General features: G+C 47.9%; 2 protein-coding genes across 3 annotated transcripts in view; one reads left to right on the forward strand and one right to left on the reverse strand.

Annotated features, from left to right (window-relative positions):
• The window catches only part of LOC127580585 (uncharacterized), a 155433-nt gene extending 150171 nt beyond the window's left edge, over nt 1-5262 (reverse strand). Inside the window, exon 1 of the mRNA XM_052034172.1 lies at nt 4713-5262. Coding sequence (XP_051890132.1) covers nt 4713-5262 — 550 coding nt within the window. The remainder of the gene's footprint in view (nt 1-4712) is intronic.
• A 363-nt stretch (nt 5263-5625) lies between these two features.
• The window catches only part of rassf8b (Ras association domain family member 8b), a 96756-nt gene continuing 79581 nt past the window's right edge, over nt 5626-22800 (forward strand). The window contains exon 1 of one of the 2 annotated variants that reach the window (XM_052033789.1): nt 5626-5825. The gene's annotated coding sequence lies outside the window, so the exon portion shown is untranslated. The remainder of the gene's footprint in view (nt 5826-22800) is intronic. The other variant, XM_052033783.1, reaches the window with a different exon arrangement.

Below are 22800 nucleotides of genomic sequence, written 5' to 3' on the forward strand. Positions count from 1 at the left end.
GCTAACCAGTTGCGTGTGATCTATTTTTCCATCCCTTTTGACAAGAAAGAGATGGCATAGTAGATTATAATAGATGCCAAACTAAGAAGATTTAAGAATAATTTACAGCTGTTCTAAGCTTGGTTTGAACTGCCAAATGAAATCAGGAGGCTGGGCTGTGAAATGATGAGTCAATAAAAATGTGAACAACACTTATTGTGACCTTTCTTTTAAATTGCGATGTCATCTATACAGCCAACTAGATCTATAAATTACATGGAAGAACAAACTGTTCAGTCGATCAGATCATTTGGTTTATAAATCATGAGACTGGATGATGATAATGGAGTTATGTAAACACGGCTTCTGTTGGACGAAACGGCTCAGGGACTGGGTTGTGTAGAGCATTTTTACACAGCACATCGTGATCCAAGGTGGATGTTACCTGGAGCAAGTCACATTCGCGGGTCACTTTCGGGTGAAATCTCGCCAATCACAAAATTCAAGTGGGCACTTCTGGTCCAATCCACATTTGTGTGCCTGGTGTTTTCCTGGTAATAGGTGTGCCGTAAGTCCTGGTAGTAGGTGTGCAGTAAGAGTGGAGCACAGTGCCACAGCAGTTAGTGCTGCTGCTTCATATCTCCAGAGACCCAGGCTCGATGCTGACCTCGAGTGTGGAGTTTCCACATTCTCTCTGTGACCGCATGGATTTTCTCCAAATGCTCTGATTTCCTCCCAAAGGCGTGTGGGTTGGTAGGTCGATAGGCCACTGTGTGTGTGTGTGTGTGTGGGTGTGTGGGTGTGTTGGTGTGTGTGTGTGTGTGTGTGTGTGTGGGTGTGTGTGTGTGTGAGAATCTGTGGGAAGGGGGAGGGGAGGAGAATGTCAGAAAATAAAATGGGTTAGGGTAGGATTAGTGTAAAAATGGGTGCTTTGATGGGTCAGCATTGACCTGGTGGGCCGAAGGGTCTGTTTCCATGCTGTATCTCACTATGACCGTACTTTGAAGAGGAAATACGGAGAGGGGGAAATGGGACTGAAGGGATTGCTCTGCCCAGAGCTGGCATGGACCTGAAGGGCCAAACGGCCTCCCACTGTGTTGTAGTAACTACATTATATAAATGGACAAAAGGCAGGGTCTGAAGACCAGCAGGAGACAGTGGAGGACAACAAAGTCTACCTGCAGACACAGCAGCCTCATTGCCCGTCCCAGCGGATGGGGGAGGCATTGTCTGGATCGGTAGTGAGGGGCTCCCTGGTGGAGCGATAGTTCTCTGAGGCAGCCTGCATACTGCAAACCAAGTGACTGTCTCCACACTCCAGTCATTACCACCAATAAGATAAGATTTCTTTATCAGTCACATGTACATCGAAACACACAGTGAAATACATCTTTTGCGTAAAATGTTCTGGGGGCAGCCCGCAAGTGTCGCCACGCTTCCGGCGCCAACACATCATGCCTGCAACTTCCTAACCCGTACGTCTTTGGAATGTGGGAGGAAACCGGAGCACCCGGAGGAAACCCACGCAGACACGGGGAGAACATACAAACTCCTTACAGACAGCGGCCGGAACTGAACCCGGGTCGCTGGCGCTGTAATAGCGTCACGCTAACCGCTACACTACTGTGCCTACACAGTGCAATAATCAGACGAGTGGCGTATAACACATCAACAAGTCCCTGGTCCCACTGATGAAGTGGCTCAGCGCCCCATTCCTGCATTTCGTGATCTGAACCTTCTTGCTTCAAGTGCACAAAATGCCCTTTGCTTGGAGGATGTCCATTCTACAGTTGTGAGCGGTGGCTGGACATTTGAACACTTTCGACTGCTGTCCAATATCTCGGTGAGTAGTCAGCATTGTAGCCATTGCAGCTAACAATAATACACATCATGATTTATTGATCAGACTGACATGTAGTGGATGGGGAGACACACTGTGGCTAACATAGAACACAGAACACTACAGCACAGTACAGGCCCTTTGGCCACAATGTTGTGCCAACATTTTATCCTGCTCTAAAATCTATCTAACCCTTCCCTCCCACGTAGTCCTCCATTTCTCTATCATTCATGTGGCTATCTAAGAGTCTCTTAAATGTCCCCGATGTATCTGCCCTCACAACCTCTGCCGGCAGTACGTTCCACGCACCCACCACTCTCTCTGTAAAAAACTTACCCCTGACATCCCCCTTATACCTTCCTCCAATCACCTTAAAATTATGCCCCCTCGTGTTAGCCATTGTCGCCCTGGGAAAAAGTCTCTGACTGTCCAGTCGATCTATGCCCCTTATCATCTTGTACACCTCCATCAATACACACAGACACACACATGTTCACACACACACACACACACACACACACACACACACACACACACACACACACACACACACACACACACACACACACACAGAGGTCTACAGTTCCATTCTGTGCAGCACCCTCTTCCTCATCCTTACTGAGGAGGAGGACACCAACCCAGTTCCTGTCACCTCATGGAGTGTAATGTAGGGTCCCCGCGAGTTACAGCCATCCATGCACTTGTCAGGCAGCCTACGAGGGACAGTGGTGTTCAGACCATTAAGGGGTCTGTGGCAGATGGACTTCAAGCAGGCACGGTAGTGTAGTGGTTAGCATAATGCTTTACAGCGCCAGCAACCCGGGTTCAATCCCTGCTGCTGTCTGTAAGGAGTTTGAACGTTCTCCCCGTGTCTGCGTGGGTTTCCTCCCACATTCCAAAGATGTATGGGTTAGGAAGTTGTGGGCGTGCTATGTTGGCGCCGGAAGCGTGGCGACACTTGTGGGCTGCCCCCAGAACACTCTATGCAAAAGATGCATTTCACTGTGTTTCAATGTACATGTGACTCATAAAGATATCTTATCTAAGAGGTCATTTTATGCAGAAGGTAGTTATGGTTTGGAAGGTGGTACATCCTGAATCAATCAGGGAGTTCAAGATGGAATTGACAGGTAGGTGAGAGAGGATAACTTGCAGGGTTGAGGGGAAGGAGCAGGGATATCAGACTGACGGGATTGTTGGCATAGACTCAATGGGCTGAATGGAATTCTGTGCTTAACGACTCAATGACTACAATTCATGGCTTGGCCAGCCTTCTGTAATAATGTATGGGCAAGTCCTTCTCCAACCTTTCATTGGTGGGGCCTGCAGCCCTTTCAGAAAGTGATGCCCCCCTCCAGCCAGAAGGTGCCAAGGAAGGCTGCAGAACAAGGCCATGCATTACCTGGCCAGACCCACTCACAGTACAGCACGATGGAGTCCTCCATGCCTCCATTTCAGTCTCCATCGATGGAGAGACAAAGGACTGCAGATGCTGGAATCTAGATGAAAAACACGATGATGCTGGAGGAACTCAGCAGGCCAGGCAGCATCCGTGGAGAAAAGCAGGCGGGTCAACGTTTCGGGTCAGGACCCTTCTTCAGGACTGAAGATAGGAAAAGGGGAAAGCCCAATATATAGGAGGGAAAAGCAGAGCAGTGATAGGTGGACAAAAGAGGGGAGGTGGGGTGGGCACAGGGTGGTGATGGGTAGATGCAGGTAAGAGATAGTGATAGGCAGGTGCGGGGGAGGAGGGGAGAGCAGATCCACCGGGGGATGGGTCACAGGTAAGGAGAGAAAGGGCTGGGAAAGGGAAGAAGAGAAGAAGCGTGGCATGGGGGTGGGGGCGGGTTGTGGGGAAGGGGGGTGGGGATTACCTAAAGTGGGAGAATTCAATGTTCATGCCGTTAGGCTGCAAGGTTCCAAGACGGAAAATGAGGTGCTGTTCCTCCAGTTTGGGCTTGGAATTCTCCTGGCAGTGGAAGAGGCCGAGGACTGACATATCAGTGACAGTGTGGGAGGGGGAGTTGAAGTGACCGGCAACGGGGAGATGCAGATCGCGGTTACGGAAGGAGCGCAGGTGTTCTGCGAAATGGTCACCTAGTCTGTGTTTGGTCTCACCAATGTAGAGGAGGCCACACTTGGAGCACCAAATGCAGTGGATCAGTGCTCCTGCCTATGCATTTACTTAAGTGCAATATGTGTGTTAAAACACATACAATGTATCTGTGTATTCCTGCCTGTGTTTTTGTACAAACTGTTTGTATGTGTATTTATGCATGTCTGATACATCTGTGTTCCTGTTTATGGATTTTGAAGGGTGTGATATGTTTGTATGTTCCTGTCTGGGTATTCATGCTTGCATGATATGCCAATGCATATGTGTGTGTGTTCTACATGTGGTATGTTTGTGTTCCTGTTCTTCTGCATTACGTGTTTGCAAATATTTATATGTTTCTGACTTGTTTGTGTTCATTAATGAGAGATTTTGTGTGCTCTGTATTTATATTTGCATGATGGTTGTGCGTTTGTATATTACTGGGTTTTCAGTAAGTGAAATGCCAGTGTCTTTGAATGTGAATGTCATGTGTGATTATGAATATATATATTTGTATTCTAGTTTCTACCTATGTGCAAAATGTTCATCCATTAATGGAAATATGATGCATTAGTTTTTTAATGTATCTAATTTTACGTAGAGTATATGGAACATATATCAGTTTATGTACGAGTGATACGCGTATGTTCCTATATGTGTTCCTGTCTGGGTGCATTACCGACTGTGTGATATCTCTATTTGTATCTGACTAGGAGGCGTCTGTGCATTCGCGACTGTGAATCCTCGCTGTATGTTACAGTTAGTGGTGTATTTTTATTCCTGTCTGAGTGACCTGACCGTGTTCTGTGCAGCCACGGTCACCATCGGGAACAATGGCAATGGTGACTTCACAACGCCCTTGCAGAATATGCCATGTCGTCTCAAAGCGTTTTAATAGCAGGAGCGGCAGGAATCCCGGAGTTGAGCTTTTCGGGGTGCACAGAGGGCGCGCTGCAATCTGCCCCGACAGCCCCGGGGAGGTGCACACAGTACACAGTCCGGGGGGGGGGATGGGGGTGCACACGCTGTCCACGTGGGAGATACAGCTCCCCGGGGATGCATATACTGTTACAGGGGCAGATACAGCTCCCTGGGGATGCAAACACTGTTCCCGGGGGGGAGGTACAGCTCCCCGGCGGTGCACATACTCTTCCGGGGGCAGATGCCGCTCCCCGGGGATGCAAACACCGTCCCAGGGGGAGATGCCGCTCCCCGGGGATGTAAACACTGTCCCGGGAGGGAGATACAGCTCTCCGGCGGCGCACATACTGTTCCGGGGGCAGATGCCGCTCCCCGGGGATGTAAACACTGTCCCGGGAGGGAGATACAGCTCTCCGGCGGCGCACATACTGTTCCGGGGGCAGATGCCGCTCCCCGGGGATGCAAATACTGTTCCCGGAGGGAGATGCAGCTCCCCGGGGATGCAAACACCGTCCCGGGGGGAGATGCAGCTCCCTGGCGGTGCACATACTGTTCCGGGGGCAGATGCCGCTCCTCGGGGATGCACACACTTTCCCAGGGGGAGGTGCAACTTCAAGGGTGTGCACACACGCTACCCCGGGAGGAGATGGACGCCCCTGGGTGCGTGAACTGCCGTGGCCCGGCTGCAGAAGCCGAAGAACTGCACAACCTCAGCCAGGACCTCAACTGCCCTGACCCTGAGCTGGGCGGTGCGAGTGCTCTTTAAGGGATCCCGGCATGCTCGCGGGGAGGGCTGGGCCGGCGGGCTGACTGTGAGCTTGCAGTGGTGTTGCAGAGAGCAGAGTGAGGAGTTGGGTCGTCTGCTGGCCAAGTGGCAGTAGCCAAGGCTGGGGCAGGAGAAGGAGGGTTGAGGCCGTGCAACCTCCTGAAGAGCGTCAGGGGTTGTTCCGAGCCCCCGGGGCACCAGTTCATCTCCCGGACCGGCAGCCGGTAAGTTGGATGCAAGTTTATTGAGCGCCCGCACGGCTCCCCTTGCGCCGCTACTGATCGCTCCAGGCCAACAGGTGGGCGGGCAGCGGGGCCCCGGGAGCGCAGTCACTGGCACCCGGGGCTCCGGGGGCTTGATTGACAGCTCCGGAGTTGGGGGGGGGGGATTGTTGATTGACAGCTCCGGCCGGGGATTCAGGGGGCTTGATTGACAGCTCTGGCCGGGGAGGAGGGGGCTTGATTGACAGCTCCGGCCGGGGCTCCGGGGAGGAGGGGGCTTGATTGACAGCTCCGGCCGGGGCTCCGGGGAGGAGGGGGCTTGATTGACAGCTCCGGCCGGGTCCCGGTGCGCTCGGCGGCTCCGCGCTGCCGCTTGGAAAGTGGGGTCTCCTGCGGAATTCAACACCTGCACCGTCAGAATGGCGTTTTGGGGACTCCTGCCCTGGATGTTCTGGAGCTGGGTGGGGTGGGGTGGGGGCGGAGAAGCTAGTTGCATTCTTATAGCGCCTTACTCCACTGTAGCCACTGAACCTCTTGCAATGTAGCTAACGTGGCAGTCACTTTGCGCAGAGTAAAACCCCACAGGATAATGAGCAAACCCCGTGTGTGAGGGGCAGTAGCTGGGGGCGAGGGGGTATATAGTCGCACGGCACAGAAAGAGACCGTTCGGCCCAGCATCTCCGTTGTACCTATCTACACAAATCCCGTTTACTCGCATTAGGTCTCTAGCCTTCACTGCCGTGGTGATTCAAGTGCTTGTCTAGATACTTAAATGTTTATTCATCGTTATACAGCACGGAAACAAGCCCTTTGGGCTAGCTCATTCATGCTGACTAAGATGCCTATTTATACTAATCCTATTTGCCTGTGTTTGGCCCATATCCATGTACCTGTCCAAATATCTTTTAAACATTGTAGTTGTACCCACTTCTGCTGCTTCCTCTGGCAGCTTGTTCCATGTACCCACCACCCTCTGTCCCTCAAGTCCCCTTTAAATCTTTCCCCTCTCACCTTAAATCTATGCCTCTAGTTTTAGACTACCCTAGGGGGGGGAAAAGACTGTGATGATCTACCTTATCTTTGCCCCACACAATTTTAATGAACCTCAATAAGGTCACCCCCTCGGTCTTGTTTGCTCCAGGGGGAACTGTCGCAGCCTATCCAATCTCTCCTGATGACTCAAGCCTTCCAATCCAGGCAACACCCGTGTGAATCCCTTGCTTAATCGCATCCCACCTATAGCTGGGCAACCAGAACTACACACAATATGGCCTAACCAATGATTTGTACAATGGTAACGTGTTGTGGAAGTATCAGTCTTCACCACCTCTTCAGGCAGCGGGTACCAGATTCCAACCACCCTCTGTGGGGGTGGGGATGAAATTCCCCCTCAGATCCCCATTGTTGGCAAAATATCAGCGAAGAATCCGATCCACGCGAAAGTTGTGTGCGGACATCTAACCAGGAGAGATTTCTCTCCCCCCCACCCACCCCCACCCACCGCTTGTAGCTCAGCACCTGGGTGGAAAGTTGGCACCTTGGACAGTGTGCTCCTCCCTTAGCCCTGCGTGCCGTCAGGCTGCAGGGTTGAACTTCAGCCCTCTGTCTATTGGCTCAACCTGAGTGCACCCGATTCAGATACTGCTGTGTCCTGAAGGCAACCTCCTCCTCCAGAGAGGGCTCCCATTGCTGGAGTTCCCAGTGAAGAGCTGTGTTTGTGAACGGGATGGGGGGGGGGAATCAAAATTACCGCTCGTGTAGGTGCAGACTTTGAAACCAAAGATAGGATCAAAAAGAAGTCGTCGCTGTGTCTTAGAAATGCTGAGAAGCACGGGCCGGTTTCACTGCCTCTGCACCAGCGACACTCAGCAGTCCAGCCATAGAACTAGTCCTCCTCCAGCAATGGTAGATGCACCCTGGTTGTGAATCAGCTGTTGAGAGATAGGATCTGCTATCTTCTCCTATGAAAACAGACACAGCATTGTACTTTCCAAGGAGGAAGGAGAGGAGTTAGCTATTGAAACAAAGTAGAGCTGTTCTGTGCCATTTCATCTCCTGCAGCCCAATCAAGAACAACAACTTACATTTAGGTGGCAGCCCTAATTTGGTAAAATATTGCAAGGTTCCACAGGGCATAATCAGACGGCGATTGGCACTGAACTAAACGAGGGGGGCATTAGGGCAAGCGTCATGTTTAGAGGAGGGGATATGTGATAGTGCTGTAAGGCTGTGCTTGTGAGGGGTTAGTTGCCCCTTTGGACCTTGTCATGATAATGATCCCTATTCATTCCCTTGTTTGCCCTCATTTTCATAGACTCGTAAGGAGATACAGCACGGAAATAGGCCCTTCTGCCCATTGAGTCCATACTGACCATCAAGCACCCTTTCTGTTCAGCTAATCCTACCCTAACCCATTTTATTTTCTCCGTGTTTCCATCAACTCCCCTCAGATTCTACCACTCACCAACACACTGGGAGCAGGTTACAGCAGCCAATTAAGCTGTCAACCAGCACATCTTTGGGAGGTGGGAGGAAATCGGAGCACCGATGGGAAACCTGCGTGGTCACAGGGAGAACATGCAAACTCCACACGGACAGCGTCCAAGGTCAGGATTGAACCCTGGTTGCTGAAGCTGTGAGCCAGCAGCTCTACAAGCTGTGCCTCTGTGCCACCTTTTGTTTGTTTTTGTTTGTTAACACTTAGAGTTGAAAAGCTTTCCATTTTCATCCTGAAGATGTTTTGGGTGGGGGGGGGTGGGTAACAGGAAGTGTTTTGACTCATTTTTGCTCAACCATTTTACTCTCTCCCCAATACCTTGAGCATTGGCCTTGAGTAAGAGGGCTGGGCCAATAGACTTTGAGGTTTACGCAAAAGTTTGATAGCTTGTGAAGAAAACCAGAAATTGGGCCATAAATGTAAAGAAGTCACAAATAAATCTAGGAGAGTTCAAGAAAATCACCTTAACCTGGTGAGCTTAGTATCTCACATTGTAGTTGATGTATTTAGGAGGAAGGTAGAAAGGGATTCTGATTGGGTTGAATGAATTAAGTGGAGACTCTTGAAGATCAAACCAGTGTTTCTATGGTGCAAGTTCTATGTTACCATTATTCTTGCCAAAGTTAGTTTTGCATTACCTTGTAAACGTGAATTTGGTTGCTAAATTTGAGACCAAATCAACTCCAAGCCACTGAGCCTTGTTGGTATAGATGTTGTTGGGTGACGGGCTCTGGGTAAGAACCAATTAACTATTTCTTGACTAAGCAACACTTGTATAAGACATTTCCCATTTCATGACCCTGCACCATTCAGTTTCGTATGGGCCAGTAGAATAAAATAAGTGCAAGATGGATGGGCAGAGAAATTGGCCTTTACAGGGTTAGTGCTGTTGACCAATCACTTGTCAGGGCCTAGCATCACTGATGGATAATCCCATGAAGTACTCGCCCTTGGCAGTAACAAGTGTGACACAACAGGAAGATCAAGGGATAGGCTAACTTAGAACAGGTCATATGTAATGAGGTGGGCTTCACTTAGTTAGTTCACAGTAAAGGATCCTCTGGGGAAGAGTGATCATAATAGAAGTTCACATTCAGTTTGAGAAAGTCTAAAACTAGGGCCTTAAATGAAGGAATTACATACATAAGAGCAGGTGAGTTGGATGTAGTAGATTATATGATTGGTTTTGGATGGTGGGTACACAGCAGGCATTGAAGTATTTTCAATAATTTTTGACAAATATGTAGTTCATTGAGAAATAATGCTACTGAAAAATACTAGCCTTATTCATAGCTAATGAAATAACATGATATTAGATTAAAAGGAAAGACTTACAAAGTTGTAAAGAATTGCCGTCGACCTGAGTATTGGGAAAATCTTAGAAACCAGCAAAGGATGTTGGAGGCACTCGGCTGGGAAACTAGCATGAAATATAAAAACATACAGCACAAACGTGTAAAACAAAAAAGAATGGCAAAAATGCATCTTGATCCCTTGGAGGTTGTTAGGGAGTTAATAGTGGGTAACAGATATGTGCTAGAGGTGGTAAACATGTTTTGTAAAGCAAAGTGCTTCCGAAACAAATCAACATGCTAAAATATTCAACAGGTCAGGCAGCATCAGTGAAGAGAAAACAGTTAATGACTCAGGTCAGTAATGCTTCATCAGAACAAATTTTGTGTCTGTCTTCACAGAAGACACCAAAAGCTTATCAAAAATAGTAGGTAAACATGGGGCAAAAGAGAGTGATAAACATAAAACTATTAATGCCGCAGGAGGAGAAAGTGTGGGGGGTAAAACTAATAGGAGCAAGGACTGACGTCCACATGGACCTGATGACCTGCAACTTAGGATTCCGCAAGAAAGGTGATGGAGATCATAGATGGTGGATCTTCCAATGAATGAGAAGCAAATGTAATGCCGCTCTTCAGGAAGTAAGTGGAGGGAAATGAGAAGAAGTCAGGTTACCTAAGATCAGTTGTCAGAAATGCTGGTTAGCATTATTAAGTAATAGCAGAGAATTTAGTAGTCAGATTAGGCAGTCAGAATGGTCTTATGAAGGGAGAACTAGGTTTGCCAAATTCCTTCGCATTCTTTGAGAATGTAACCAGTGGGGTAGGTAATGGGGAACCAGCAGACAATGTGCATTTGGACTTCTATAAGGCATGCAATAAGGTGCAAGGGTATTGATAAGAATCTTACGGTATTGAGGGTAATAATCAACTGTGGTTAACTGATATAAGATGGGGTGTGGGGATTGGAAGGTAATTTTTAGTTAACGAGCTGGGTGCCTTTGAGATTATTGCTGGGACTTCATTTGTTTACAATCTATATTAATAATTTGGATGAAGGGACAACATTTTGTATCCAAGTTTTCTGATGGTATGTAATCCAGTGGAAAAGTAATTTGTGAGATGGAGTTCAACCTGGACAAGTGTGAAGTGATACACTTCGGGAGATAGAATTCGAAGGCAGAATACAAGGTTAATGGCAGGACTCTTAGCAGTGTGGAGGAACAGAGGAATCTTGGGGTCCACGTCCATAGATCCCTCAAGGTTGTAGCGAAGGTCAATAGGGTTGTTAAGAAGGTGTATGGTGTGTTGGCCTTCATTAGTCAGGGTATTGAGCTCAAGAGCCGCAAGGTGATGTTGCAGCTCTATCGAACTCTGGTCTGACCACACTTGGACTATTGTGTTCCGTTCTGGTCACCTCATTATAGGAAGGGTGTGGAAGCTTTAGAGAGGGTGCAGAAGAGATTTACCAGGATGCTGCCTGGATTGGAGAGCATGTCTTATGAGGATAGGTTGAGTGAGCTAGCCTAGAAGGAGGATGAGAGTTGACCTGATAAAGGTGTACAAGATGATAAGAGGCATAGATTGAGTGGACAGCCAGAGACTTTTTCCCAGTGCGACAATGGCTAACACAGGGGACATAATTTTAAGGTGATTGGAGGAAGGTAAAAGGGGGATGTCAGGGGTAAGTTTTTTTTACACGGAGTGGAACGCAGTGCCTGCAGAGTTTGTGGGGGCTGATACGTTAGGGACATTTAAGAGACTCTTAGATAGACACATGAATGAGAGAGAAATGGGGGGGTGGCTATGTGGGAGGGAAGGGTTAATTAGATCTTAGAGCAGACTAAGATGTCGGCACAGCATTGTGGGCCGAAGGGCCTGTACTATGCTATAGTGTCTTATGTGAGGAGGTGAGACTGTGACTGAAAGGGGGCAGAGACATGTTAAATGACTGGGCAGAAAACTGGGGGGGGGGGTGGAACATAATGGGGTCTATCAACTTTGGTAGGAAGCACAGTAAAGCAGATTCATAGATAGCAAGAGCAATAAATGCTAATCTTTGAGGGGTTTGTGTGTCCTCGTGCAAGAAACACAAAGCTAGCATGCTGGTAATTAGGAAAGGGAATGGAATGTTGGCCTTCATTTCAAGAGGGGTGGAGTACATATACCCCCGGAGAACTGTGTACCGTTCTGGTCTTATGTTAAGGAAGGAATTTTTTTGCTTTGGATGATGCAGCAACGATTCACTAGGTTGCTACTTACGATGAACAGGTTGCCCTGTGAGGAAAGGTTGGATCCTTACCTATTGGATGAATGAAAGGTGATCTTATTGAAACATTCTGAGGAGCTTGATGATAGATTCCATGAAAATGTTGTGCTGGTGTACAGATCAGGAGCCAATTAATACTGAGTTGAAGAGGAATTTCTTCCCTTAGTACAATAAATCTTTAAAGTTGTGTAGGCAGAGGCTGTGGAATTATTGAACATATTTAAGGACGGATTAGATATTTGGACTGCAGAGAGTTACAGGGTTGAAGGTTAGATCTTTGACTTAAAACATTTACTGTTTCTCATCCCACAGATGCTGGCTGACCTGTTGAGTGTTTCCGACATTTTCTGTGCTCTTTTTGGGTTTCCAGGAATGTAGGTTTTTGGTTTTTCATGCAAAGGCTGAACATACTTGTATTTCTTCTGTTCCTATGTAATCAATTGATTGGTTGTGAGCAGTGGTTTGTTCTGCTCCCTTACAACACTACTAGATGGTACTAACTGAATCCTTGCAGAGTGGCAGTAAAAATAGCAGTGAACCTGGTAATTAGCCCTGTATTAAGTTGCCGGTCACTGGATTAATTACACGTCTTGCAGCAGGGGTTCTGTAATTTGTCTCAAACGTACATTTAAATCAGCGACAACTAAATAAAATCTAAAAATTACTGTAACTTTCTGATGGCAGGGAGCTGGAGACCTGGATTTTGTTTTTGCAATCTCGTAGTTTAGGGAAGTACTACCTTGGAGTGCAGTCACTGTCAGGCTCTGTAAGACGTTATGTGCGGTGAGATTCCACAAAGGGCATGTGAAAACAACCAAAGGCTCTGTTTTTGTGATGTAGATTGGGGAATTTGTGTTGGGCCAGGCTGCTATCCTTGGGATCTTTCAGATCCACCTGAGGGGGCTCTGATTTAGCCTCTTGCCTCGGAGCTGACTTCTCTGACAGTGTGGCTGCCCCATGGCACTTCATGGTGTGTCAGTCTAGTCTCTTAACGCTGGAGTTCCTGGGCTGGGAATTGAACCCACAAACCCTCCGACTCCAAGGCTTAACCTCAGGGCCGAAGCTGCCAGCTGGAATTGCATTTGCGTTCTTTTGACGTTCATTTATTGCCAGTAGTCTGTGCTGTTTCTTCAGACCAACGCAAAGGGGGAAAAAAAATTGCATTAATTCTCGAAGAAAAACACACACCCACTCTCTCCCTGGCTGTGAATTTGATCCTTTGTTACAGGCGCACTGGGAGGATGTGAGATTAAGCCGGGTCTCTGTTTTGGGTTGTTATGTTTTCCTTTTTTTTGTGCAGTTCCAGTCTTTTGTCCAGCTTCATGTTGTGTTCACTTTTAACACATGTTCCTCAGCTGTTTAAGGCCTCTTTTCTGCCACCCCCAACCACACTCCTGTGGCGCTAACTTCAAAGCGAGCGAATAAAAGAACCATGGCAGGGGAACAAAAGATGCATTTTCTCTTGCGTCGAGTCCTTCCAGATGTTCTTGATGCATGCTGGCAAAAATTCAGCGTTCTACTGAGCAACGCTTCACCTACTCCCAAGACCACCTGGATGGTTTCCAGGTTACTGCTCGGTTTCATTTGATATTTATTTTCTTCCAGTTTCATTTGAAAGTGACCAGGAATAATGAATGCAATGTGCTTTGCAGCACATCGACTGGCGGTGTGTGGAATTTGTGGCAAATTGACAAAGTGGGATTAGAAAGGGCCTTGGATTTAACAAAGCAAAGGGCAGACACTCTGGCTCTTACTGCTTCTCTCAGCACTGGGCAGCCTTCTTGAAGCAATTGGAGAACATCTGGGCTGTGTAGCATAAATCAAAAGCCCTTAATAGAAAACTTTGGATAGGCCAGACTGGACCACAGTGGTTCTATTACTGGGTTAGTAATCTTAAAGTCATTTGGCCAACTCTGGGATAGTTCTACAGGAATGAAGTGGCTGTATGGTCGATACAGTGTGCCCATGTGTGCTGAGGGTTATGTGAGCAGCAGTGTGTGTGTGCTAAGTCCCTGCAGCAGAGCGTTGCCTCCACTGGTCTTGGACCTCCTTGCCATTGACCATGATCTTGCTCGGGGAGAGTGGGTGTTGCAAAAGCCACACTGTGTTAACAATAACTACGCTGGGGCATCTGCTGCTCTGTGCCACCCTCGCTTTAAGGAAAGGAATCCAGAGGATGTGTTCCCGATCCCAGGTGCCGATGTGGGGGCCGAGAGTAGGAATCTGAACTGAGCTGTGGTATTGTCAAAGACTCATTCATTTCACTGATGTCCTTGAGGGAGCCAGATTGCCACCCTTGGTCAGGTCTGTGAGTGTCTCCTGACCCACAACAAGGTTGCTAGCCTTAACCACCACTTGAGTCGTGGACAATGAGCTAAGAATTCCTGAGAGTAAATTTTTAAAAAATGTCCTTTCCTCGAAGGTCATAAATCAGCTTGGAAAACCACTCGGGGGTTTTTGCAATAACCTGATGCAGTCTCCCAAATTACTGTCAGCAGCCGGGCTTGACAGTGAGGTTGTGTCTCGTATCAAGCTGCTATGCTGTTGCCCATGATACACGGGCTAGCAGGGGTTTGACCTGATCCCTTGCCGTCAGTAGTAGTCATATATTTCTGTATTACCAAATCGTGTGAGGAAGACCAGTTGCAAAAGAGATTGATAACATTCAAAATGCTTGAGATATACTATATATTGAGCTGATATTGTGGATGGATCATTAACTTAAAATGAGGTCGTGCATGTTGGGACATAGAAATGCTATCTGTTGGTAAAGGACAGGCTGTGAATTAGTTATTTATTGCAGTTGCCCGGTCTAGGTAAGATTGTTGTCAATGAGCACAATGTAATCCCTGAGGTTGAGGATTGTTTGACTGTTTGTTAAACAGTGACTTCAATCCCAAATCATCCATCAAGGGGTCACACTTAATAACAATGCTGGAATCTTACAGGTGAGAGACTCTGGTGCACCCAAGTGGGGTTGGTTGGATGTGCATTCCAGCAGGGACCCATTGTCCCCACTAGAACGTTCAGTCGCTTGAGGCTTTGGGTGTTTGGATGTTACCAGTTTTCTGTAGTGAGAAATCCTCAGGATTGCGTGTGCATCTGGGGATTTTTTGGGGGGGGGGGGCGGGAGGAGGAGAGATTTTGGGGGGGGGGGGTTAATGGGGAAAGCTGCCAATCAGAAGGTGAGGGTGTAGTGCCTGAGAAGAGTAAGCAGCCAGGAGGAGAGTAGCTGAGGGAGTTGTCGGGGTGGGGATTGGCGGCTGTGTTGGGGGAATTGATGGGTCAGGGCTTGGGTTTGGGGGGGGCCGAGGCGCAGATGAACCTAGAGAGCTGGAAACTGTCAGTACATTGTGGAAGAGTGTGATTGAAGAGTGGCTGGGAATATGGAAGCTGGGAGGATCAGCCATTTTGTCCACACCTCTCGCTGCCTCGGTAAGGCAGCCAACATAATTAAAGACCCCACCCACCCTGGACAACCTCTCTTCTCCCCCCTACCATCGGGCAGAAGATACCAACACCTGAAAGCATGTACCACCAGGCTCAAGGACAGCTTCTATCCCGCTGCTATAAGACATTTGAACGGTTCCCTAGTAAGACAAGATGGACCCTTGCCTTCTCAATCTACCTTGTTATGACCTCTCACCTTATTGTCTGCCTGCACTGCACTTTCTCTGTAACTGTAATAAATTATTCTGCGTTCTGTTATTGTTTTCCCTTGTACTACCTCAATGCACTGTTGTAATGAAATGATCTGTGAGGATGGCATGCAACACAAAGTTTTTTCACTGTGCCTCGGTGTATGTGACAATAATAAACCAGTTTACCAATTTATCATGGTAATCTCATTATCCACCTTCGAACCCACGGAGTCAGTCTGCAGGTAAGTCATCCTTGAACCCAAGGGACTGCCAACAAAAGGAGTGTGTCAGTGCCCATGTTAGTGGGGAGTGTACCCAGAAGGAGTAACAGTAAATGTGGCACTTCACCTTGCAGAGTCTCTGTGCAGCCTCCTATTGCTAAAGTGCAATCTTCCCAGCAGTGCCCAGTAATGGTCATTCCTTGGACTACAGTCCACGTTCCTCTTCATTGCTCCAAAGGGAGACTGACGTGGGGAATGACGACATTCCATGTGCGGCTCCCAGGGAAACACACGTATATTCTCGTCTGACCCCTTCCCAGAAATTTACAGCATGGCGTGAAGCTGCCCAGAAACAGTCGTCGGCACGCTTCACTCCAGGTTGAGTTGACTTCCAATTGCCAAAAGCCGAAGGAACTCAGCACTTATATGACTGAGATTCCAGAGGTATCTTCAGCACCCCAGTTCTCCTCTGGCATTCCCTTCACTGCATTGCATTAGTTTGTGCACCAAAAGCTCCTCGGCAGTAAAATTAGAACTATCCAGGCCTCGTGCTAGCTACGGAGAAGCTGAGTGTGAAATGTTCCCATTGCCCTGGCCAATGTTATTCTCCAACCAAAGGCACTCAAAATAGAGCTGATGATCCTTGCAGGGTGTAGGTAGGCTCGTGGGTTTCCTGCAGCCGTGAGCACACTTCATATGTTGCGTTAGCTGTGGAGCTTCGGGATTTGAGATTGTGACAGGTGTTGTTGAAACGCAAGACTTTCTTTTAGAATGTAGAACAGTACAGCACAGGAACAGGCCCTTCGGCTCACAATGTTGTGCCAAACTAATTAAACTAGTAATTAAACACCCAACTAAATTAGTCCCTTCTGCCTACACAATGTCCATATGCCTCCATTCTCTGCACATTCATGAGCCTCTTAAACGCCTCTATCGTATCTGCCTCCACTACCACCCCTGGCAGCACATTCCAGGCGCCCACCGCTCTCTGTTTTAATAATAAAAAAAACAACTTGCCCTTCCTTTGAACATCCCCTCTCACCTTAACTGCATGCCCTGTAGTATAAGACATTTCGACCCTGGGATAGAGATACCGGCTGTGTCAATGTCTCATATGAGGAAAGATCGTTGACCTGAACTATTAAATCTACTTCTGTCTCCATTGTGACTGCCTGACCTGCTGAGTGTTTCCAGCGCACTTTTGATTTCAGATTTCCAGTATCTGCAGAAGGTTGCCTTTGGAAGTCTTTTACTTCTGTTTTGTTGCATACATTAAGATTTGCTGGTGGTAAGTTTTCATTCTTCAAACGAAGTGCAGGTTTTGTTGAAAGGTTATCGACCTAATGCATTCAGTCTGGTTCTCTCTGCACAGATGCTGCCTGACTTGTTGAGTGTTTCCAGCATTTTGTGTTGGAGGGTTTACTGGACAGATACCCGGAATCGGCAGGTTGTCTTGTGAGGAAAGTTCAAGCAGGCTGGGCTTGTATCTGCTGGAGTTCAGAAGAGGGAAGGGTGACTTGATTGAAACGTATAAAATCCTGAGTAGTTTTTAAGGAGTGAATGTGAGTCCTCTTGTGGGAGAATCTAGAGCTTGGGGTTACTGTTTAAAAATAAGAGGGGATGTTGCCCACTTAAGATGGAGAGGAGGCGCAATTCTTTCTCAGAGTCGTGAGTTCCCTTCCTCAAAAGGCAGTGGAAGCAGGGTCTTTGAATATTTTTTGAAGCTGAGGTCAATAGATTCTTGATAAGCAAAGAGCATAAATGGTCACTAGGGGAAGCAGGATACTGTGGGTGGGGCACTGGTGCAGCAGGTAGTGCTGCTGCCTTACGGCTCTGGAGACCCGGGTGCGATCCTGACAGCTGGTGCCCTGCCTTTGTGGAGTTTGCACATTCTCCCCTGGGACTACATGGGCTTCCTCCCACATCCCAAAGGTGTGCGGGTTGGTAGGTTAGTTGGCCGCTGGAAATTAGTCACGGAGTCATACAGCATGGGAACAGGCTCGTCGGCCCAACCAGTCCATGCTGACCAGGATTCCCATCTAAGCTAGTCCCGTTTGGCCCATATCCCTCTAGACTTTTCCTATCTATGTACTTGTCCAACTGTCTTTTGTATGTTATTAATGTACCTGCCTCAACCACTTCCTCTGGCAGCTCGTTCCACCCTCTGGGTAAAGTTGTTGCCCCTCAGGTCCCTATTAAATTTCTCCCCTCTCACCCTAAACCTGTGCCCTCTGGTTCTTGATTCCCCAACCCTGGGAAAAAGACTGTGCATTCACCCTATCTATGCCCTTCATGATCTTATACACCTCTGTAAGATCACCCCTCATTCTCCTACACTCCAATGACTAAAATCTCAACCTGCCCAACTTCTCTGTCACTCAGTCCCTCGTGTCCTGGAAGCATCCTCGTAAATCTTTTCTGTACTCTTTCCAGCTTAATGGCATTCCATACAGCAGGCACCATGGGTGGATGCCTTTCAGTGGTTCAGGGACTTGGATGTGTATGTCAAGAATGGCTGAACACGTATTGGGCAAGGTGCTGATTTTTATTGCCGCTCTCTGGCCAAAGTAGGTGCATCATTGGCGGTAGACTTGTAGCACTCTGATAAACACGTCTAACCCTGGGGTAGAACTGTGGCTGACGTTTCACTGGTATTCTGGAGAGACTTGTGTAACCAGTGCATTTTTCAGCTTCTCCTGGAATGTGGATAGTCATTAACACGGCCCTTGTTTACTTGGTGGTTATCCAGTGTTCCTTTACCATTGATACTGGGGTCGAAGGTGGCGAGTTTTCTTTGCGCTGTTCCAAGTCAGGCGCAAGTTGTGATTTAATGCGATTTGCAGATTAAAGTGCTGCACTTTCCAATATATTCTCATAAAGATGGTGTTGCATAGGATCTGCTCACCTGCCATATAAGGTAGATAAGATCAGATCTCTCTATTAGTCACGTGTACATCGAAACACTCTATGCGTCTTTTGCGTAGAGTGTTCTGGGGGCAGCCCGTAAGTGTCGCCGCTCTTCTGGCGCCAACATAGCATGATCACAACTTCCTAACCCGTACATCTTTGGAATGTGGGAGGCTTACAGACTCCTTACGGACAGCGGCCGGAATTGAACCCAGGTCGCTGGCGCTGTAAAGCATTACACTAACCGCTACACTACCGTGCCTGCCCACATGCGTCACATGTCCGACATCCTGCTCTCCACCTGTCCTTATGGGATGCACCACCTCCTGTTGCCTCCCTCTATCTCCTCCTCTTCTCCCCCCCCCCCCCCCCCCCCACTTGCCTGGGACCACCCTGCCTCAGCAATCCGCGATACCCCGAGGTAGGGGAGTAAAGGAAGGGACGGGTTGAGTGTCTGCTACCCGACCCTCTGATGTCCAGCAACAACAGTGACAGGCTGTGGGCACTTGCCTCTGATTCTTGTTGCCATGGGAGAGGTAGAGAGGGGCAGGCAAGTGGTGGTGGGGGGGGATAGAGGGAAGGGCAGGGGGAGAGGCAGCAAAGACCTAACCATGTACCGATGCTTGGCCCCTTCGAGCGAGCGCTACAGCTCGCGTCGCTCCCCGCACAGGTTGGTGGCCCAAGACTGGTGAGGACAGGTCTCGCTTTGGATCTGCAGCCCTGCTTGAGTCCTGAGACTACTTGCATCACCCTGAAACCAGCTTCTTGCAGGCTGGCTTCGGTGGCTGACTTGCCCCTGCTCCATCCCCACCCCCAGGTCCCTTCTTCTTTTCCTGCCTCACCTCACCCCCCAAAAAAATAAACACTGTCCATCTGCAAATCCTCAATAGTCTCGTTCCAAATCATAGAGCAAGTGCTCACCTCTCTCTCCCACAGAGCGCCACCTCATTAAATGAGCTTATTGAGGTTTTTTTTAATGACTTTTTTTTCTGTTCTATTTGTGTTTTATCTTGTTTAAGAAAAATTGTGTATAATTTGTTTTTTTTTGTGAATGGGGCATGGTAGCATAGCAGTTAGTGTAACGCTTTACAGCGCCGGCGACCTGGGTTCGGTTCCGGCCGCTGTCTGTAAGGAGTGTGTACATTCTCCCCGTGTCTGCGTGGGTTTCCTCCGGGTGCTCCGGTTTCCTCCCACATTCCAAAGACGTACGGGTTAGGAAGTTGCAGGCATGCTGTGTTGGCGCCGGAAGCATGGCGACACTTGCGGGCTGCCCCCAGAACACTCTACGCAAAAGATGCATTTCACTGTGTGTTTCGATGTACATGTGATTAATAAAGATATCTTATCTGATGCTGTGTGCTTGTGATGCTGCTGCAAGTAAGTTTTTCATTGCACCTGTGCAGACATGCACTTGTGCATTTGACAGTAAACTTGACTTTGACAACAGTACAGGAGCAGGTGATTCATCCCCTCCACCCTATACTGGGTCTTGGAAAGAACTTGCATTATGGACGCTGTCTGCGTGAAGCTGACATTTTGATGTAACGGTTAGCGTAACGCTTTACAACGCCAGCGACCCGGGTTCGGTTCCGGCCGCTGTCTGTAAGGAGTTTGTACGTTCTCCCAGTGTCTGTGTGGGTTTGGTATTGGTATTTGGTATTGGTTTATTATTGTCACTTGTACCAAGATACAGTGAAAAGCTTGTCTTACAAACCGATCGTACAGGTCAATTCATTACACAGTGCAGTTACATTGAGTTAGTACAGAGTGCATTGAGGTAGTACAGGTAAAAACAATAACAGTACAGAGTAAAGTGTCACAGCTACAGAGAAAGTGCAGTGCAATAAGGTGCAAGGTCACAACAAGGTAGATCGTGAGGTCAGAGTCCATCTCATTGTATAAGGGAACCGTTCAATAGGCCTTATCACAGTGGGGTAGAAGCTGTCCTCCGGTTTCCTCCCACATTCCAAAGACGTACAGGTTAGGAAGTTGTGGGCGTGCTGTGTTGGCGCCGGAAGCGTGGCGCCACTTGCGGGCTGCCCCCAGAACACTCTATGCCAAAGATGCATTTTGCTATATGTTTCGATGTACGTGTGACTAATAAAGATCTCTCTTAAAAATTCAATTCCCTCTTGAAAATTACTCTTTAATTCCCTTCCTCCTCACCTTCCAGGCAACCCGTGGTTTCAGCTCACGGAGTTTTACCAGGAATAGCTCATTGGATCTGCTGCACAATTCAGTGCGATCATGGCTTAAGTTTTACATCGCCTATCCCAAAATCCTTGATTCCTCCTGTGCCCGAACGCCTCCACTTCCAGTCTTGAATATGTTCCCTTGGCTGGAGGATTACAAAGGGTCAAGAGCCCTGTGATGAATATCTCCTTGGCTCCATCTGAAGTTGCCAGTCCCTTCTCCCTCTTCTCCTCTTTTATTGGCGATTCCTTGGGGTTAAGGACGACTCATTTCCACTCCAGAGAGTGACGGACTCTCCCACAAACATGGCTGTGTGGCGAGTGGGATGCGGTGCACTCCTGCTGTTTTTTGCTTGGCCTCCGCGTGCTCCTGTTGCGTAGGCTCTAGGTGTGCTCAGTGACGTCCTGTGTACTTGGTGACTTTCCAGATGCTCCTTCATTTTGGGCAGTCTCAGCCCAGGAATTTCCATAAGTCACTGAGGAGGCTTTCTTTCCCCTCTTTCCGCCACCCCACAGAGACTTTTGAGGACATCCTTGAATCAATTTTTCTGACTCTCACTGGCACACCAGAGTAGAATGCTCATTTTGGGAACCTGGTCTCGGACACGTGGTCAATGCACATCATCCATGGAGTGGTTTGTATTGAGACACCGATCGCTAGTTCTAGACTGCCTGGCCAAGGGGAGCAGACTTTCAGCTTTCCCCTACCAAGAGTTAAAAGAAATGTTGTACTCGGATTGCTGTTTTTGCTCAGATGATACAGTCCCACATAGGATCTCACTCCTATCCCAGGAGTCAATCAAAGCACCATTATAGCTCAGAAGAAGCCTGTTTGTCCCATCAAACATAGATTTTGCAAGTATTTTTAGCGAGTATATCCTTCCTTGGTTCAGGAGACTGAGAACTATTACTCCAGCTGTAATCTGGGTAAGACCTATGTAAGTGCAGCAAGTATCTTCCAATCTCAGCAATAAAGACCAATCTACTAATTACTTGCTCTATCTGTTCAAAGCCATCTTCTGAACTGTTGTGCCACTTATTTTAAATCTGCGTCCTCTGGGTAAAGTCTGATCCAGGGGAAAAAAAACACTTCATTTTCATTTTGAGCCCATCGAGTCTCTGCTTGCTCTTGGAACAGTCCCGTTTTTCCATTTGCTCTCCTGTAGTTTTTCTCTCGCACGTGCCCCCTAAACGGATGCCCTGCCCACCCCCACGAGGTGCAATTTATAGTGGCAAATCAACTGACCAAATAGCACGTCTTTGGGATGCGGTGGGTTTGGTGGGGGGGTGGGTGGGATGGTGGGGAAGGAGAAACCCATATGGTCACAGAGAACGTGCAAACTCCACACACACACAGCACTTGAGGTTAGGATCGAATGCGGGTCGCTGGAGTTGTGAGGTAACTGTGCTGCCTGCTGGGTCACTGTGACTGGATTTTGAATCTCTTTCTCTGGTCTAAGGTGCCCAGTTTCCCTCATTCCCTGCATACTGTCCAAACCTTCACCTCTGGTACCATTGTAATGATTATCCTCTGCATGCCCTCCAATGCCTTAACATCCTTACCAAAGGTGCCCAAAGTGAGCAATGGCAATCACAGCTAAGATCTGAAGCTTTAGCACGTTTGTTTTGAGCTCTGTACCTCTGTTTATGGCACCAATACTCCCATATTTTTTTGCAGTCTTCTCAACTTATTCTGCATCTTGTATCTATTAAAAAGATGCCCTTTTTTTATAATTAGATCCTTCATTTGCAGCTCTAATAAAATAAACCATTTATACATTCTTTTCCTTATTTATCGGAAGTAAGGCTTATTAATTTCAGTAGCAGGACTGTTGAACATAATGTTGTATTTTAGTCTATTTGCATCTATATCCATACGTTTGAATATGTTTTAACTACGTGAGGTAGGTTGGTGTAATTCTCTTGTGCGGTAACAGCAGTCTGTCCTCTGTCGCCAGG

This window comes from Pristis pectinata, chromosome 19 (genome assembly GCF_009764475.1).
Source record: "Pristis pectinata isolate sPriPec2 chromosome 19, sPriPec2.1.pri, whole genome shotgun sequence".
Classification (NCBI taxonomy): domain Eukaryota; kingdom Metazoa; phylum Chordata; class Chondrichthyes; order Rhinopristiformes; family Pristidae; genus Pristis; species Pristis pectinata.